Raw genomic sequence first — 20,200 nt, forward strand, 5'->3', positions numbered from 1 at the left:
TCTTTTTTTAGGTAGGATTATAGTATTGTGGTTATGTTTTTGTAAAACTAATTTTTACTTTTTTAGAGATACATACTAAAATATTAATAGATTAATTCATATAATTTTGGGGATATAATTCAAAATAATGGGGTAAGTGGGTGTGTCCTAAGAGTTGATAATCATTGTAGCTGGTGGTGGGCACATGGGCTTCATTATATTACTTTCCCTACTTCTGTAAGTGTTGGAAATTTTCTTTAAGAAAAAGTTTTTAAAAAATCACACATGGCCCATACAAAATCTTCAAAACTTAAAAAGAGTCTGGCCTTACTGTGCCAGAATCCTCAATCTCCATATGCTATTTTGATTTCCAAATGTCAGTCTTGTTTATTTCTCAGTGTTGTTTATTTCTCAATATTGCCAAATTTAGGAGGTCAATAGATAATTCTCTTCCCCCGCTCCTCCCCTTTTGGATTGGGATCAACTGAGAGATGGGTGCTGAACAAGACAATTGAGATAAAATATCAGCTTTTTTTTTTTTTTTTAACTGTGTTTCACTCTTGTTGCCCAGGCTGGAATGCAATGGCACAGTCTTGGCTCACCACAACCCCTGCCTCCCAGGTTCAGGCGATTCTCTAACCTCAGCCTCCTGAGTAGCTGGGATTACAGGCATGCGCCACCATGCCCTGCTAATTTTGTATTTTTAGTAGAGACAGGGTTTCTCCATGTTGGTCAGGCTGGTCTCGAACTCCCGACCTCAGTTGATCTCCCCGCCTCAGCCTGCCAAAATGCTGGGATTACAGGCGTGAGCCACCATGCCTGGCCCTCAGCTTCGTTGTTGATAAACACTATATTAGATAATGTAATAACTACAGAGGACTTTCCTGTCCTTCATCCCAGAAATAAAGCATAGGCATGACTAACTGATAGCAGATCTGTGCTCCTAGAAGACTTACTGTAGAATCAGTGAATTACAAGTATTGAACTCATAGCATAAATAAACTGTCAACTACTTTTTAAAAGTATGTCCCATGTGCTGGGCGCTATGCTGAGGAAGCAAATTCATGTAAGTCACTGGTGCTATACCTGCTATTTATACCTACACAGCCTGACTTCAGGTATGCATACTGCATTTCACAGCCAGATGACTTACAAAGTCTCTTCTAACTTCCGGGACTACAGCTCTTGTTAGAGGGGATGTTTATCCTCTACTTTTGTTGATGCTTCCCACTCGTGTATATAGGTTACTTTTAATGGTATTATTGGGATGGGAAGGCTGGACTTGAGTTACCCAACTGTTTTGGGCTATAATCTGGCCCTTATATGGATCTAAGAGGCTTTGTTTTGCCTTAATAATTTCCAGAGGTCTACACAAATGTGTCAGGAACTCATAGGACATGAACACGATTGTTACATAGTAACTCTTTAGTCAAAAAGAGGGTCTCCTTGATGCTTTCATCCTCCATAGGTGTGACATTTGCATCTAGGAATGGACATATTATTGTATAAATTAATGAAGGTAACCAATGTATTAGGGGGCTTTATTATGTGTTTATACTAAAGTCTGTTTTTTCCTAAAAATCTTACCATAATTGATTTCATATCCTTACTTAAATGGATAGTGACTGTATACCAAGAACTATAGACGGTAATCTGTGTTGTCCAATATGGTAAACATTAGCCATATATGGCTATTTAAATTTAAACTCGAATTAACTAAAATTAAATGAAATTAAAAATTCAGTTGCACTAATCACATTTCAAAAGCTTGGTAGCTACAGGTGTCTAGTGGCTATAGGGAACGATAATGAACAGCACAAATATGTAGCACATTTCCATCATCACAGCAAGCTTTGTTGGATAATACTGCATCAAATTATCAAGCTTTGCCTTGCATAAGAAAAATATTTTTTCTTTTCAGTTGAGTTCTTTTCCATGTTACATATTTTTATCACATTCAGTTTTCAGAAAAAATATGGAGTAAAATCTGAAATTACACATTTTTTTTTTTTCACTGTGCTACTTGCAGCCTATTGAAGAGAAAGGAGAATTCAGTGTTCCAAGTTGTTATGGGAATATTAAAAATGATAACGGTGGTTCTAGTCTTACTTTTGAGCATCCTTTGGATGATGTAAATGTGGTTGATTTGAAATGGATCCAAGACTTTGTATTAAAATCTCTGGAAGTTTTATATCAAGTGGAAAAATGGGAAACACTAGTATCGCTTGCCATTCAGTTCAATACAGTTTCACAGTAAGTACTGCTCTAAGGGCAATTAAAAGTAACAGACTTCATTGAAAAAAAAAGTCTTTTAACTAATGTTTTCTTTTTAACGTGTTCTTTACCCCTGTCTAGTGAGAGGTATACAGAACAAGTGACACCACTCCTGGTGTATGCACAGCGCCAGCTTCTGCTGAGAATACACAAGTTCAAGGGCCCAGATATTACCCAGCAACCTTGTGCAAGGTATGAGGCTGAATATGGAGAGAAGGTAAGTTTAAGTTAGTTCTATTATTCATGCTGTTGTGATTTCTAATTAGTCCACATAGAAAGTACGAGGATTTAGAAATCAGATAAATCTTATTATTTCTGCTTTAGTATTTCCACTTACTGGCATTTATCATTCAAATCAACAAACATTATTGAGAGCCTGCAATCAAGGCAAACAGGAACTAAGTCCCTTTCCACAGTAAGTTCATATCAGGCCAAGACTAACTTAGCCATAAAGCACAATGGGGATGGTGTCTAGAGCCCATGATACTTTTTTTATGTTTTTGTTTTTGTTTTTTTTTTAGAGTGAGTCTTGCTCTGTCAGCCAGGCTGGAGTGTAGTGGCATAATCTCAGCTCACTGCAACCTCCACCTCTTCCTTAGTGTGTTAATTCAGTCTGTGTCTCTAAGTACATCTCTATGATGATGACTTTTAAAATTACATCTCCACTGTAGATGTAGATCTCCACTTTTTCCTAAATTTTGTGTCGATATATCTAACTGCCTGTATCAGCCGGGTTCAATCAGAGGAGCAAAACTTCTAAAGACAGGTCTATTTTATCTCTGGAGGGGAAGAAATAAATTCAGTGTCTCCCACTATGCCCTCACAACATGATTCTGACACCAGATGTGTGGGGATTTCTCCCCACCACTAAGCAGGAAATCAGTTCTGCAGTGGACACCTGCTTGGTGTCTTTCTTGTTTTGAAACTAAGTTTTACTCTTGTTGCCCAGGCTGGAGTGCAATGGGCACAGTCTTGGCTCACTGCAACCTCCGCCTCCCGGGTTTCTGGGTGTCTTTCAATTCAGTTTCTACACAGTCTACCTGGAGATAGCATCAAATCCCAGAGGTTGGGGGTTCTGCCCCCATTTCCAATGTTGATCTCAACACCACCTGGGTTCAAGTGATTCTCCTGCCTCAACCTTCTGAGTAGCCTGCCATCATGCCTGGCTAATTTTTATATTTTTAGTAGAGATGGGGTTTCACCATGTTGGCCAGGCTGGTCTCGAACTGCTGACCTCAAGTGATCCTCCCACCTCAGCCTCCCAAAGTGCTGGGATTATAGGCGTGAGCCCCTGTAATCTAGAGTCCACAATGCTTTCAGGGGCCCACTAAATGTATTAATTTCTTTTAAAATAAGAAGAAAAAAATAACTTTCAGGGCAAAGAAAATGTTTGAATTTCTACTTTCATATTCTTGTATTTATATCAACACAATTATAAAATATCATTTTTAATATTTTTCAATGGAGAAACAGACTCATGAAGGCAGAAGTACCCAGGGCCCTTGAAAGTCATGGTATATCTTGAATCTGGCAGAGAAAAGAGATAAAAACATTCTTCCATTGACTAATTTAACAAAGTACGTTGACTACCCAGTCAGACCCATTGCACATGGTTGTACTGTGTGTGACCTGCCCAAGGGCCCCTGGCATATGTGGGGCCTGAAATCCAGCCCCTCCTTGCCACACCAGCCTATGTGCTTGAGGTGTTGCATCCAGCCAGCAAGGGCTCCATTTTCTTCTTCTCACAAAGGCTCCTTGTGGCCCAGTGGTAGCCTTGCCTCCTGCATATTCTATGTGGTGAGAATACAGTTCTGAGTTCCTGCTTCATAAAGTTTAATTTCAGAGGGTTAGAAATAGGGCCAGAAAATCAACATGTAAACAGATGAGTAGAAAGACTTACAATCATTATAAGGTCTCTGAAGAAAATCAGTCAATGGACTGGAGATGAACTGGGTGAGAGGTGCTAACTTTAGTAAGGATGATCTAGAAGACCTCTTGGAGATGATGGCATTTGATGAGAGGGGCCAGCTGCACAATTATCTAGGGAAAGAACATTGTAGCCCAAGAGAAGAAGAATGGCCCATGCCCTGGAGTGGGACAGAAAGAAGGCCTGTAGCAAACAAGGGGCATGGGAGAAAGAAGAGGCTGCTCCTTCCAAGGATTTTTTGTTACTACTTCCTCTTCTCCCCAGTGTCCCAATGTGAGTGTGCCCCAAGACTGTGTTCTTGGACTCCTTGTCTTCTCCATCCACATACTCTCCCATAGTGAGTTAATTCAATCGGTGTGTCTAAGTACCATCTCTATGATGATGAATTTTGAAATTACATCTGCACTCTAGACCTTTCTCCTGAATTTTGTGTTGATATATCTAACTGCCTATATCAGCCAAAGTTCAACCTGAAGAGCAAAACTAGTAAGACAGGTCTATCTTATCTATGGAGGGGAAAAAATAAACTCAGTGTCTCCCACTATGTTCTTACAACATGATGCTGACACCAGATATGTGGGGATTTCTCCCCACCACTAAGCAAGAAATCAGTTCTGCAGTGGACACTGGCTGGGTGTCTTTCAATTCAATTTCTATACAATCTACCTGGAGATAGCATGAGGTCCCAGAGGTTGGGAGCTCTGTTCTGACTTCCAATGTTGATCTCAAGCCCCAGGTTGTGACCTGTGCTTCTGACTGACAGGCGACAAATTAGGGTTCCTATGACCCACTCCTTGGGTTCGATTAATTTGCTAGAGTGACTCACAGAACTCAGAGAAACACTTGCTTACATTCACCAGTTTATTGTAAAGAAAATTACAAAAGATACAGATGGAGAGATGCATAGGGTGAGGCAGAGGGGAAGGGGCACAGATCTTTCATGGATCCACCACCTTCCAGGAACCTCCACGTGTTCAACTATCCAGAAGCTCCCTAAACCCAGTCCTTTGGTTTCTTTTTAATGGAGTTTCATTATGAAAGCATTGATTATGAAAGCATTGATTAAATCATTGGCCATTGACGATCAACTTAACCTTCCACCCTTCTCTTCTTTGCAGAGGTTGGGAAATAGGGCTGAAAGTTCTTATCCTGCCGTGGTCTTTCTGGTGAGCAGCCTCTATCCTGAAGCTACCTAGGGGCTGCCAGCCATCAATCAACTTATTAGCATACAAAAAGATAACACTTTGGAGATTCCAAGGATTTTAGGAGTTGTATGTCAAGAAACAGGGACAAGACCAAATATATATTTTACAGTATCACATCTGTCTAGCTAGCTAGCTGGCTATCCATCAAAGGATTTACTACAAGAATTTGGCTCATATGATTGTGGAGGCCAGCTAAGCAAGCTTCAAATCCATTGGGCAGGCAATCAGGATCATGAGCAGGGAGGAACCCCAGATGGACAGAGGCTGTTACTCATAGGCAGTCAGTGAGGGAAGATCCAGCCAGGAGAGGACAGTTGTAGAAGCAACTGCTGCTGGTGTTTGAAGTCCTGGAGACTGTGGGCATGTCAGACTCATCTGCTTAGGTCAGGTCCACTGAGAGTAATCTCTCTTGTTTAAAGTCAATTTAATTAGTATCTGCAAAATCCCTTCACAGTAGCACCTAGTTTGATTGAATAACTGGGGTGAAGTGTGTGTATGCCAGAAGTGGATGCTTCCCTCTCTTTCCTCCTCATAGTTTATCTGAAACCAAGTTGATCCATGAAACTTGGCCAATCAACATCATTTCTTAGATGAGAAATACACTTCTTAAATTTAGCACGTCTCAAACAAGCCTGTTCTGCTAAGTCTTCTTCAAGGACAAGCCTCCTGTCCTGGCTGCCAGCCACCTTGGAGACATACCTGCCTCCTCTCTTGCACTCACACCACCTTCCAACTGGTAACCAAGAGCTCTACCCTCAAAATACAATCCAAATTGGAGCACTGCTCACTACCTCCAACACTGACTCTTTAATATACTATAGAATGTACCTCACTATTTGTTTATTATCCAAGCCCTTGTTGTATTTGCTTGGGTTAATGCAGTGACTTCCTAATCACCCTGCACCCCACTTTCAGTCTAGAATATATTCTTTTTGTTGTTGTCATTTTGAGATGGAGTCTCAGTCTGTCCCCAGGCTGGAGTGTAGTGGAGCGATCTTGCCTCGCTGCAACCTCTGCCTCCCAGGTTGAAGTGATTTTCATGCCTCTGCTTCCTGAGTACCTGGGATTACAGGTGGGAGCCACCATACCTGGCTGATTTTTGTATTTTTAGTAGAGATGGGGTTTCACCATGTTGACCAGGTTGGTCTCGAACTCCTGACCTCAGGTGATCCACCTGCCTTGGCCTCCCAGAGTGCTGGGATTACAGGTGTGAACCACCACACCCAGCCTATAATCTATTCTTAATGCAGCAGATACAATGACCTTTTAAACCCCAAGTCAGGTCCTGTCACAGCTCTATTTAAAACCCTGTGGTGGCTTCCCACCCTATTTAGAGTAAAGTGAACATCTTTTTCATGACCTTAATATAGTGTATCCTATATAACATATCCCCCTGATCTCTTCAGTAACTCCTATTACTCCCCAGCAGGTTTTTTACCACACTGTTGCATAAGGTGTTCTTGCCTCAGGGTCTTTGCATTTGCTGTTGCCCCTGCTTGGAATGCTGCTCCCCAAACATCCACATTGAATCCCTCACCTTTTCCCAATCTTTGCTAAATTTTACATTCTCTGTGAGGCCTTTCCGCACTACTCTATTTACAACTATGTACCTTTTTGCTCTATGTCTCTCTAGATCATTTGTAATTCTTTAATATACTATATAATGTACCACACTATTTGTTTATTATCTCTCTTCTCCCACTAAGATATTTCACAAGAGTAAGAGTTTTTGTTTATTTTGTTCTCTGCTACATCATCCCTTCTTCTTGTCCCAGTGTTTGGCACATAATAGGTGTTCAGTAAAGATCTGTTTAATGAAGCCGGAGAAATAGAAAAGATTAGATCAAGTAGGGCCTTATGAGGTTGTGGGAAGGAATTTGTATTTTATTAGGCTGCATTTACGTCTCATTATAAAAGTACTACCCGCAAAGGACAATAAAGAAGAAGCATCTATATCAGCCTGGGGTTCCAGGAGGGCTGTATTTTGAGCGATAGGTTAGTTCAAGGGATGGGAGTGAAGAAATGGCGAGAAGAGGGTCTTGGGCCCTTTAAAATATTTTTTTTCTTTTTAAAACTTTTCTGTTTTCTGATATTTTATTATCTTAGGACTCATATATCTGTTAGAAAATAAATTATCAAAATACTACAAAGGAAGTTAGGGAAATTAAAATTGCATTAATTATAAGTAGGGTGGAAAAATCTGCCATTTGGAAAGCAGATTATATTTTAACTTATATAATGGAAGATATATTTAGACCAGCGAATTTATAGTATATTAGAAAATCATATTCTAATTGCTCTACATAATTTGCCTAACGTTCTTCCAGCTGTGCTGTACAAAAGAAATATGAAAAATTATGGAGCTGCTTTTTTTCATGAAAGTTCTCATGATTAGATGCTATTCTGCCAGCTTTTACTTGTAGCATTGTTATATATCTCTTTATCCTGATAAATAAAAAATGAGAGAAACATTTCAAGTAAGCCAAATTTTTAACTATAAATACCTGACTAATATTTGTTTTCATCTTTCTTTTTAAAGATAACCTGCCGAAATTTCATTGGGAAGCAGCTTAAGATAAATTATTCAACCATTGAAGAAACAAGCAACTGCACAGATTTACTAAAAATGCTTATCTCTTCAGGTCAGAACCAATCTTAGCTTGAAGGTTTATTTTCTCTAAATCAAGGTTTGCCATTGTGTTCTACATGTCAAACCTTCCATAATTAGTATGTTTGTAAAAATTTCTTTTGCAGGTTTAGTTGACTGAAAATAATGCATTTGATTTTTGCCATCTTATGTTGCTATCAGTGTTACTTAAGGGGGATTAAAACATTTTGTTTATTTTTATTTTAAACTTTTAAGTTCAAGGGTCCATGTGCAGGTGAAAGTTTACATAGGTAAACTTGTGTCATGGGGGCTTTTTGTACAGATTATTTCATCACCTAACTGTTAAGCCTAGGACCCATTAGTGATTTTTCCTGATCTTCTCCATCTTTCTTCACCCTCTGATAGGCCCTCTATGTGTCCATGTGTTCTTATTATTTAGCTCCTACTTATAAGTGAGGACATGTGGTATTTGGTTTTCTGTTCCTGCATTCATTTCCTAAGGATAATGGCCTCCAGCTCCATCCATGTTCCTGCAAAGGACATTATCTCATTCTTTTTTATGGCTGCATAGTAGTCCATGGTGTATATGTCCCACATTTTCTTTATCCAGTCTATCATTGATGGGCATTTAGGTTCATTCCACTTCTTTGCTAATTGCTCTACATAACTCGTCTAATGTTCTTCCAGCTGTGCTCTACAAAGTACATATGTGTGCATGTGTCTTTATAATAGAACAATTTATATTCCTTTGGAGATATGTGTATATATATATCCCGTAATGGGATTGCTAGGTCTAATGGTATTTCTGTCTTTAGGTCTTTGAGGAATTGCATCACTATTTTCCACAATGGTTGAACTAATTTACACTCCCACTAATAGTGTGTAAGTGTTCCTTTTTCTCCACAACTTTGCCAGCATCTTTTTTTTTTTTTTTTTTTTTTTGCTTTTTACTAGCAGACATTTTGACTGATGTGAGATGGTATCTCATTATTGTTTTGATTTGCATTTCTCCAATGATCAGTGATACTGAGCTTTTTTTCATATGATTGTTGGCCACATGTATGTTCTTTTTTGAGAAGTGTCTGTTCATGTCTTTTGCCCACTTTTTAATGGGGTTGTTTTTTTCTTGTAAATTTGCTTAAGTTCCTTATAGATTCTGGATATTAGACCTTTGTTGGATGCATAGTTTGAAAAAATTGTCTCCCATCATAGGGAGATATGTCTGTTTACAATGTTGGTAGTTTCTTTTGCTGTGCAAAAGCTGTTTAGTTTAATTAGATCCCACTTGTCAATTTTTGCTTTTGTTGCAATTGCTTTTGACATCTTCGTTGCGAAATTTTTGCCTGTGCCTATGTCCTGAATGGTATTGCCTAGGTTGTCTTCCAGGGTTTCTATAGTTTTGGGTTTTGCAATTAAGTTTTTAATCCATCTTGAGTTAGTTTATGTATGTAGTGTAAGGAAGGGGTTTAGTTTCAATCTTCTATGTATGGCTAGCCAGTTATCCCAGCACCATTTATTGAATAGGGAATTTTTCCCTATTCAATAAATGCTTGTTTTGTCAAGTTTGTTGAAGATTACATAGTTGTAGATGTGCAGTCTTATTTATCAGCTCTCTATTCTGTTCCACTGGTCTACATGTCTGTTTTTGTACCAGCACCATGCTGTTTTGGTTACTGTAGCCCTGTAGCATAGTTTGAAGTTGCGTAGTGTGTTGCCTCCAGCTTTGTTCTTTTTGCTTAGGATTGTCTTGGCTATTCGGGCTCTTTTTTGGTTCCATATGAATTCTAAAGTAGGTTTTTCTTGTTCTGTGAAGAATCTCAATGGTAGTTTAATGGGAATAGCAGTGACTCTATAAATCACTTTGGGCAATATGACTGTTTTAATGATATTGATTCTTCCTATCCATGAGCATGGAATGTTTTCCCATTTGTTTGTATCGCCTCTGATTTCTTTGAGCAGTGGTTTGTAGTTCTTATAGAGATCTTTCACTTCCATAGTTAGCTGTATTCCTAAATATTTTATTCCTTTTGTAAAATGCATTTTTAAAACGTTCAATCTGTATGTTAGATAAGACAAATAAAATGAAAAGGGAAATTGATGGGAAAAAAGAAAGATGGAAAAAGGTTGTTTTACACATTTTTTTTCTCCTTTTTATCTTACTTATGAATGCTTTTGCTATTTGGCCTTTTGCTATTTTCTTTATTCTGTTTTGACTCCCATAATAACTTCCATTTCCATAATCAATATAGATTATTCTGTTGGTTTAACTATGGTTAAGTTGTAGATCTTTTAACTAGAGCACAGGAGAAGATTTGGGAATGTCATGACTTCTTTGCATTTAACTGATAAGTCCTGGATTAGTCAGTTCTCATGCAGCTAATGAAGACATACCTGAGACTGGATAATTTATAAACAAAAAGAAGTTTAATGAACTCACAGTTCCAGATGACTGGGGAGGCCACACAATCACAGGAGAAGGCAAAGGAGGAACAAAAGCACATCTTACATGGTGGCAAGCTGGAGAGCATGTTCAGGGGAACTGCCTTTTATAAACGCATCAGATCTTGTGATACTTATTCACTATCATTAGAATAGCATGGGAAAACCCACCCCCATGATTCAATTACCTCCCACTGGGTCCCTCCCATGACATATGGGAATTATAGAAGCTACAATTCAAGATGAGATTTGGGTGGGGACACAGCCAAACCATATCATTCTGCCCCGACCCCTCCCAAATCTCATATCCTCACATTTCAAAACCAATCATGCCTTCCCGACAGTCCCCCAAAGTCTTAACTCATTTCGGCATTAACTCAAAAGTCCACAGCCCAAAGCCTCATCTGAGACAAGACAAGTCCCTTCAGCCTTTGAGCCTGTAAAATAAAAAGCAAGTTAGTTACTTCCTAGATACAGTGGGGTACAGGCATTGGATAAATACACCCATTCCAAATGGGAGAAATTGGCCAAAACAAGTAAATCCAAAATCCAATAAGGCAGTCATTAAACCTTAAAGTTCCAAAATGATTACCCTTGACTCCATGTCTTACATCCAGGTCATGCTGATACAAGAGGTGGGCTCCTACAGCCTTGTGGGTTTGCAGAGTATGGCCTCCCTCCCAGCTGCTTTCACAGGCTGGCACTGAGTGTCTGTGGCTTTTCTGGGTGCACAGTGCAAACTGTCACTGGATCTATCATTTTGAGGTCTGGAGGATGGTGGCCCTCTTCTCATAGCTCCACCAGGCAGTGCCCCAGTGGAGACTCTGTATGGGGGCTCCAACCCCACATTTCCCTTCTGACTGCCCTGACAGAGTTTCTCCATGAGGGCCCCACCCCTGCTGCAAACTTCTGCCTGGACATTCAGGTGTTTCCATATATCCTCTGAAATCTAGGTGTAGGTCCCAAATCTCAGTTCTTGACTTCTGTGCACCTGAAGACTCAACACCATGTGGAAACTTCCAAAGCTTGGGGCTTGCACCTTCTGAAACCATGGCCTGAGCTGTACCTTAACCCCTTTTAGCTATGGCTGGAGCAGCTGGGATGCAGGGCACCAAGTCCCTAGGCTGCACACAGCACTGGGGCCCTTGACCTGGCTCAGGAAATCATTTTTCACTCATAGGCCTTTGGGTCTGTGATGGTAGGGGCTGCTGCGAATGTTTCTGACATGATGCGGAGACATTTTCCCCATTGTCTTGGTGATTAACATTTGGCTCCTTGTTACTTATGCAAATTTCTGCAGCCTGCTTGAATTTCTTTTCAGAAAATGGGTTTTTCTTTTTTACTGCATTGTGAGGCTATACATTTTCCCAACTTTTATGCTCTGTCACCTCTTGAACATTTTGCTCCTTAGAAATTTATTCTGCCAGGTACCCTACATCATCTCTCAAGTTCAAAGTTCCACAGATCTCTAGGGCAGGGGCAAAATGCTGCCAGTCTCTTTGCATAGCAAGGTTGACTTTTACTCCAGTTTCCAACAAGTTCCTCATCTCCATCTGAGACCACCTCAGCCTGGACTTTGTTGTCCATATCACTATCAGCATTTTAGTCAAAGCCATTCAACAAGTCTCTAGGAAGTTCCAAACTTTCCCACATTTTCCTATCTTCTTCTGAGCCCTCCAAAAAGTTTTCAACCTCTGCCTGTTACCCAGTTCCATAGTTGATTTCACATTTTCAGGTATCTAGCAACACCCCACTACCTGGTACCAATTTACTGTATTAGGCCATTCTCATGCTGCTAATAAAGACATACCTGAGACTGGGTAATTTATAAAGAAAAAGAGATTTAGTGGACTCACAGTTCCACATGGCTGGGGAGGCCTCACAATCATGGTGGAAGGAGAAGGAGGAGCGAAGGCACATCTTATGTTATGTACCTCCATCTTTTCAATGAGGCTTACCCTGAGCATTCAGTTTTTATTTATTTATTTATTTATTTATTTAATTTATTTTTTGAGACAAAGTCTTACTCTGTCGCCCAGGCTGGAGCGTAGTAGTGCTATCCCAGCTCACTGCAACCTCCATCTCCTGGGTTCAAGCAGTTCTCCTGCCTCATCCTCCTGAGCAACTGAGATAACACTCAGCTTTAACACAATGGAAAGTCTGTTTCCTGTACATGCTACTATGTTCAGTGAGGTTGAATCCTGGGCTGCTCATCATGATGGAATCTCTGTCTTGGTGCAAGCTTCTGTGGGTTGTTTCTGAGTCAGAAAACATAATTTTAATGTTACCTTCTAGGAGTATATACAGAGAGGCATATGGTGAACCCCTGTAGATGCCAGCACACCTGGCTAATTTTTATATTTTAGTAGAGATGGGGTTTCACCATGTTGGCCAGGCTGGTCTCAAACTCCTGACCTCAAGTAATCCACCCGCCTTGGCCTCCCAAAGTCTGGGATTACAGGCATGAGCCACTGCACCCAGCCTGAGCATTCAGTTTAAAACTGCACCCTGCCTGCTTCTTCCCAATTCCCTTTACTCTGCCATATGTTTTCTTTTTTTCTGAAGCACTTCTCACCATCTATTATATGGTATAATTTAGTGTTTTTTTTGTATTTATTGATAACTAATCTGTTCCTCCTGATAAAATGTAAGCTTTATGAGGACAGGGGTTATTGTTTTGTTTACAGATATAACCCAGATGTCTTCATCAGTGTCTGATATATAGTAGGAACTTAGTATCTCTTTGCTGAATGAATGACTTTGTGACCTTAGCAATGGTGGGGAGGGAGTATTTTGAATGGCGTGTGCAGCAGTGGTGAGCTGTACCTATAGAAAGTCATTGAATAGAGGCCAGGTGCGATGGCTCACGCCTGTAATCCTAGCACTTTGGGAGGCCAAGGCGGGTGGATCACTTGAGGTCAGAAGTTTGAGACCAGCCTGGCCAACATGGTGAAACCCCGTCTCTACTAAAAATACAAAACTTAGCTGGGCATGGTGGTGGGTGCCTATAATCCCAGCTACTCGGGAGGCTGAGGAAGGAGAATCAGTTGAACCCAGGAGGCAGAGGTTGCAGTGAACTGAGATCGTGCCATTGCACTCCAGCCTGTGTGATAAGAGTGAAACTGTGTCTCAAAAAAAAACAAAAAACAAAAAAACGAGAGAGAAAGAATGAACGAATGAAAGAAAGAAAGAGAAAGACAAAGGAAGGAAGGAGGGAAAAGAGAAGAGAGGAGAAAAGAGAAGAGAAAAGAGAAAAGAAAAGAAAAGAAATTGCATAGAGAATCGCTTTTCAGGAAACTTAGCACCAGCAGGAACTGGCAGGAAATGTAGAGCTGGGGGCAGGGAGGGGGCTGGGGTGTGGTGGGGGTGGTGACTCAGGAGGGCTTTGTTTTGTTTGTATGTCTTTTTAATAGAAGAAAAAGAAGCATATTTAAATATTAACTAGAAAAAGCCAGTAAAGAGGGAGAGCTTATATATAGGAGAGAAGAGTATTCGATAAAGCAAGGACCTTAAGGAGACAAAAGGCAGAGAGAGAGTGGGATACAGGGGGATTATGCTTAGACAGGAGGGTGAGACATCTTTTCTGCTAGGTCAGAAAGAAAGGAGAGAATAAACCCAATCAGGGAAGTGCGTAGGTGGTAAAGGTAGAAATGGAAAGTATTCTTATTGGGTACTGGAGATTTTCTCAATGAAGCAAGGGGCTGCGAGCATAACCAATGTTGATCAGGTTGGAGATTTCAGAAGGAATGAAACAGTGGGCTGGCTGGTAAGGGCATCAGAGAAAGGAAGGGAGAAGGGATGTAGAGTAATTTAGAGGGTCCAATTGAGTGAGGTTGGTGACCATGAATTTGTAAGTGTTACTGCCAATGATAAATCAGATTACCCCTCATAGTCAGAAACAATGGGAAGATCACCTTCTTATGGTCAATCGTGTGTGATGAGTTTTATTCAGAGTATAATTCTTCCTGAGTGTGTTCTTTTATTGAGCTTGTCTGTGAAACCTGGGGAGTTCCCTTACTTTGGGATCCATAGCTCAAAATGTGATTTATGTTATCCCTTCCATCTTAAAAAGAGTTGCTATAAATGTGAGAAAATATGTCAAAAATTGTTGTTATCAAAATGATGACTAGCATCAAAGGGATAAGAAAAACATATATAGTAAAATTCTAGACCTGTGTACCTGTAGATGTTTACTGATGATAGGTGCAATGTATCAGAAAAGCACTTTGCTTGCCTCCTGTTAAAGTTACATTTGGAAAGGCAAGAGGGTGGTGGTGGGACAGAAGGGAAGGGAGGTGCAGTCAGGCTACAGTAATCCTTTGGGTTGATTCTCAGTGGTGATGGAAGCACAGACAGTTTGAGCAATCATTAGAACAGGAATAGTTGAATAGATAAAATTTTCTAAATACTGTAATGGCAGTAATAATTTATTAAACTGGAACTATAGCTTCTTTAATTTTTACAGTCAAAGGAGGTAGATATTATTATGCTCATATTACAGATGAGAAAATTAAATGTTACTAGTAATTAGTGGGCCTGTGATTCAAACTCTGCTTTAATTACTCAACCCTTGAGTGCTCCACTGTGCTACCAGGTTTCTTCGCCATTACTCCCTTTCAGATTGGAATTGCCTCTAAATTTACAGCATTCAAGAAGAAATTTGCTGTATTTCAGTGGTCACTGAAGACAGACACTTTATTCTGACTTACTGTAATAGTGTGGCAATTTTTAGATGATCCTATATATTAATTATAGGTTTTACATGGAATCGTTATCATTAAAAACTTAGCATCCTGTTGGGGTCCGCATGTTTCCTAAACAAAGGAATGAACACACAAGACAACACAAGACAAGACAAACATGGCGGCCGCCTCGAATGGCGCGCTCTGCTTTATTTTATACAGTCGTTTGTGGAATGTTGCCAAGTCACAAGACACATTGTTGTTTTTCTGACCTTTCCCTGACTTTCTGGATTTTCAAGATGTTTACACATAAACAAGCCCCCAGGGTCTGCTGTTAGCAGCTGGCTCCTTTGTCCTCCCTGTAAACAGGGAAGGAAGGCCCTGCTTCGGACTTATGGGGAACGCCCTGCTTCGTTTGCGAGAACAGGACTTATTGGGAACACCCTGTTTGTGAGCATGTAGTCCTCTACAGCATCCAACTTGCAGCTCTTTCTAAGATTTTAGGACCTCTGTTATTGGGAATGTTTTTTGGTCTATGCTCTTGGGTTTATTTGGCAAAGTTTTAAAATGCTGAATTTTTTCAGTATACTGAACTCAGATCATCAACGTATTTGTCAGCATGTTGGGTCTTACGTATGTCATCACCCTGATATGTCTGCAATTCTTTTAAAAGGTAGAGTACTCATGGTGGTTTCCACACCAGATCGCTGCTTTAGACCATCCTAGATTTTCTTTTGGCATAACGGCATTTAGTGGTGATGCTTGGTACATTTAATTCTTCAGAATAGATATTGCAATGCTCCAGTGCCTAGGAACATTTGGTGTACTCATTATTTAACAGCACCCTATTCTCCCTTCAACTATTTAATAATGCATATGTAATTTGGTGTAGTCTCTGTAGGATTTGGAGAAGTGAGAACACCTCATTTTATAGATATTCTTGTATGGGTGAGTAACTTGCCTGCTTGTTAAGCTCCATATGGGAGATAACTCTATGGATATGCAATTTATTGAAGCTGTTTTTGCATTCTGCCTGGGATCTGTCTCTTGGGTTTTGACCTTACTGGTGTTTAAGTTCTCTGGTAGAGTTATTCAGTCCTCCGGTGTGTTGAAATTTTCAACTCTTTGGCAGGTATGTTTTATTAGTGCCTTTGGGCATGTGAATTGATGTAGCCACAAGTGTAGGAAGCAGTCCAAATTTCAGATCACTTGCTGGGATCCTTCCATGGTGGACCCATCTCTCAGGAGTCATTGGCATTTCAGCTTTCATTTCTACATTGGTACAATGAAAGACACAATGTTTTTCATTCTTCTTTTTTTTTTTTTTTTTTTTGCTTCTTCTCCTCCTTCTTCTTTCTTACCTATTTCAAACGGTTGAGGCTATTAGTGCCTCTGGAATAGCCTTCTTAAATTATCCATGGACGTTTTCAGAGAAGAACCCCCTTGAGGCAGAGCTGTCAAGATAAGGACTCTGAAGCTAATGCCACCTCCTCATTGCTTTGCATCATTTATCTCATGTAGACAGCCACGCCACCACCAACAGAACCCTAATTAGACAACCAGGAAAAAGATATGCAGGGCTTGAAAAAAGGGGAGAAAAAGAAAGTGAAATATAGTTTAGGAAGAACACAAAGAGGAATTATTTATCAGCCAGATAAAAAAGTAGTGGGATGATTTCATTCAGACTGTTCTTACTATAAATAAAAATTTTCAGATTTTATTCTAGAATATAAGCTTGGTGAGAGCAGAGACTATGCCTGTTTTGTTCACTTGCGTCTCTCTTCGGTGCCTGGCACAGTGCCTAGTACTTGTGAGTGCTCAATTTATCTTTTAAAAATACATGACCAGTGGTCATGATGTGAGCCTTCATCTGCTGAATGCTCACTCCACGACAGGCTCTGTGCTAGACACTCTGCACCTCCACACACAGGTTAAAATGGTAACCCTCTGAGTCATCCTGATTTCGGTGAGAGGGGTGCTCTGGGACTAAATAGGACAGAGACAAGCCTGAGAAAAGTTAATGAAGGAAGAATTATCGCAGTTTTAACAGATATTTAAAACTATGGCTTAGAGAAAGTAACTATCTCATATTATTGTATGTGGGGGCTTCCAGCTTTCCTCCTTTCATTTACTTGCTGTTATGGGCTGAATATTTGTGGTCCCCCCCACCTAAATGTTAAAATCCTCACCCCTAATGTGATGGTCTTAGGAAGTGGGTCCTTTGGAGGATAAATTAGGTCATGAGGGTGGAGCCCTTATGAATGGCATTGGTGTCTTTATATTTATTTATTTATTTATTTTGAGGTGGAGATTCATTCCATCGCCCAGGCTGGAGTGCAGTAGCACAATCTCAGTTCCCTGCAACCTCCACCTCTGGGGTTCAAGTGATTCTCCTGCCTCAGCCTCCTGAGTAGCTGGGACTACAGGCACCCGCCACCACACCTGGCTAATTTTTGTATTTTTAGTAGAGACGGAGTTTCACCTTGTCTCCTGACCTGGGGTGATCCACCCGCCTTGGCCTCCCAAAGTCCTGGGATTACAGGCATGAGCCACCACACCTGGCCTGGTGTCTACAAAAGAGACCCCAGGTTGCTCTGTAGCCCACTTCTATCATGGGAGGGAGGACCAATGAGAAGGTAACCATCTGTGAGCCAGGGCGAGGGCCCTCACCAGAACCCTACCATTCTGGTCTCCTGATCTCAGACTTCTAGCCCCAAATATCTGTGCAGAATAAATTTATTTTGTTTTCTTTTTTTTTGAGACAAGGTCTCACTCTGTCACCCAGGCTGGAGTGCAATAGTATGATCATAGCTCACTGTAGCCTGGAACTCCTGGGCTCAGGTGATCATCCCGCTTCAGCCTCTCAAGTAGCTAGGACTACAGGCACATGCCCCTGTACCCAGCTAATTTATTTTATTTTTGTGTAGAGACAGGGTCTTGCTTTATTGTCCAGGCCAGTCTTGAACTCCTGGCTTCAAGGGATCCTCCCTGCCTCATCCTCCCAAAGTGCTGGGATTACAGGCATGAGCCATAGTGCCTGATGAGAAATAAATTTCTGTTGTTTATAATCCACCCAGTTTATGGTAGTTTCTCATAGCAGTTTCAACTAAGATACTTGCTTAACTTCTTTTCCTGATCTCACTCTCTAAGGAGAAAACGATAAAAGCCAAGCTCATGAATTCTTGCAAGAAAAATAGAGAAACAGAACAGAAACCTACAATCTTCGGGATGTTGTGGATGAGGGTGGGGTCATGAGGAGTAGGAGGCCTGCCTGCTGGCACCATGCAGGACTGGGCATGGCTTAGCAGAGAGGGACACTAAGCAGGGAGATGGTGGGGACAGGGCAGAGCAGACAGGACAGTGAAACTGGTAAGGAAGAAGAATGAGAGCTCCAGGGAGTTCACAAGAGCCACTGTGGCCTAAGTATTTGATTCTCTTAAATGTGTGATAGAGAATTGTGTCAAGACTGAATTTGCAGGGGAAACAATTACTTCTGTCAATGTGGCCATGTCCCTGGTTTGACTGAAGCCTCCAGGATTTCTGGACATAAGGGTATGTTGAAAGATGTTGTCTCTGTGGCCACAGAAAGTTACCCTGTGTTATTTATTCCATCAGGAACTCCCTGCTCCCTGGGCTCATAATGACTCCAGGTTTCTTCCCTTATTAACTTTCTTCAGGCTTATTCCTGTCCTGTTCTTGAGGCATCTCTGTGCCCAAATCTGGGTCACAAATCTGGGTCATTGTCTGTTACCCAAGATTTGTTGTCCTTTGGCGAATCATCTGGGGAAGGCACTGGACTTGAACACCGGTTCTTCTGCTCATCTCTTCTTAAGGGCTTCAAACAAGGTCATACCTCTCAACTTCACCTTTCCTCCTTTGTAAAGCGTCAGTGATTTCTACTCCTGGCCATTTTTAAGGTGCTGTGAGGATCAACTGAGATTAACCTTTAGAAGTTGTTAACTTCTACGCCCCCTTTAAAAAATATTTTTAATTAATTTTTTTTTTTCTGAGATGGAGTCTTCACGTTCTCTGTCACCCAGGCTGGAGTGCAGTGGCGGGATTTTGGTTCACTGCAACCTCCACCTCCCAGGTTCAAGTGATTTCCCCTGCCTCAGCCTCCTCAGTTGCTGGGATTACAGGCATGTGCCATCATGCCTAGCTAATTTTTGTGTTTTTAGTAGAGACGGGGTTTCACTGTGTTGGCCAGAATGGTCTCAAAGTCCTGACCTCAAGTGATCCACCTGCCACGGCCTCCCAAAGTGCTGGGATTACAGGTGTGAGCTGCCTCGCCCTGCCTAGCTGTTCCTGTTCTTATTCTAACTATCTAAAACCGCTTGCCTCTTTTGTCCTAATCAAGTTTTCCCTATCCTCGAAGGCACAGCTGGCCTATCTTCTCTTCCACAAGGTCTTCGTTGCTCACCTTTTCCTGCCTACACTGATCTCTGTCTTCCATCTTTCCCTTATTTTGGCATGTAACCAAATATTCCCTGCAAATGTGACTTTATTACTCCAATGTTGGAGTGTCCCATCCCTTCAGCTAGATAGTGAGTTTCTTGAGGGCAAAGATTGTGCCTCTTATCCTCTTCCAGCTTACCGTGTAAATTGCTATACTGCTAAGACCTTAGATTTTACAGGGGGGCTTCCACTTGTTCAACTTGTTGAAGAAACACATTCTTTTGTTATTCAGTCCTGCAAACTGTGATTCCTCTCTCTTGGTCCTGCTTCATGATGTATGCAGCAATTCTGCAGCTGAAGTCTCAGGCCCTCACTCACTCTTCAGAGACCTCAAAGCAACTCTCTCTCACTATCTCCCCTTTCTGGGCACTTTTCAGGAGTTAGTTAGTTCTATACCCACTCCTGGGTCCCCCTCTTCCTTTCCTCTGCACCTTCCAGTATTAGGAACCTGTCTTTTCCTTCCCTTCAGAGAGCAGATGCCCATCTCCAAGCAACTTTATTTCTTCCTTTCTTTGTTTCTTCTTTTCGTCTCTTTCCCAAGACACCTTTGCTTTGAAGAGGCTGCTGAAAAGAAGTAGAATATTTCATTTTTTATGATCAGCAAAAGAAAAAGAAGGAGGCTTCATGGGGA

The 20,200-nt window shown here is 40.9% G+C and overlaps 1 protein-coding gene across 1 annotated transcript in view; it reads left to right on the forward strand.

The window, feature by feature from the left end:
* The window catches only part of CFAP54 (cilia and flagella associated protein 54), a 377,376-nt gene that overhangs the window by 163,562 nt on the left and 193,614 nt on the right, over positions 1-20,200 (forward strand). Inside the window, exons 37-39 of the mRNA XM_015431414.4 lie at positions 2,009-2,232; positions 2,335-2,470; positions 7,925-8,027. Coding sequence (XP_015286900.3) covers positions 2,009-2,232; positions 2,335-2,470; positions 7,925-8,027 — 463 coding nt within the window. The remainder of the gene's footprint in view (positions 1-2,008; positions 2,233-2,334; positions 2,471-7,924; positions 8,028-20,200) is intronic.

This window comes from Macaca fascicularis, chromosome 11 (genome assembly GCF_037993035.2).
Source record: "Macaca fascicularis isolate 582-1 chromosome 11, T2T-MFA8v1.1".
NCBI lineage: Eukaryota > Metazoa > Chordata > Mammalia > Primates > Cercopithecidae > Macaca > Macaca fascicularis.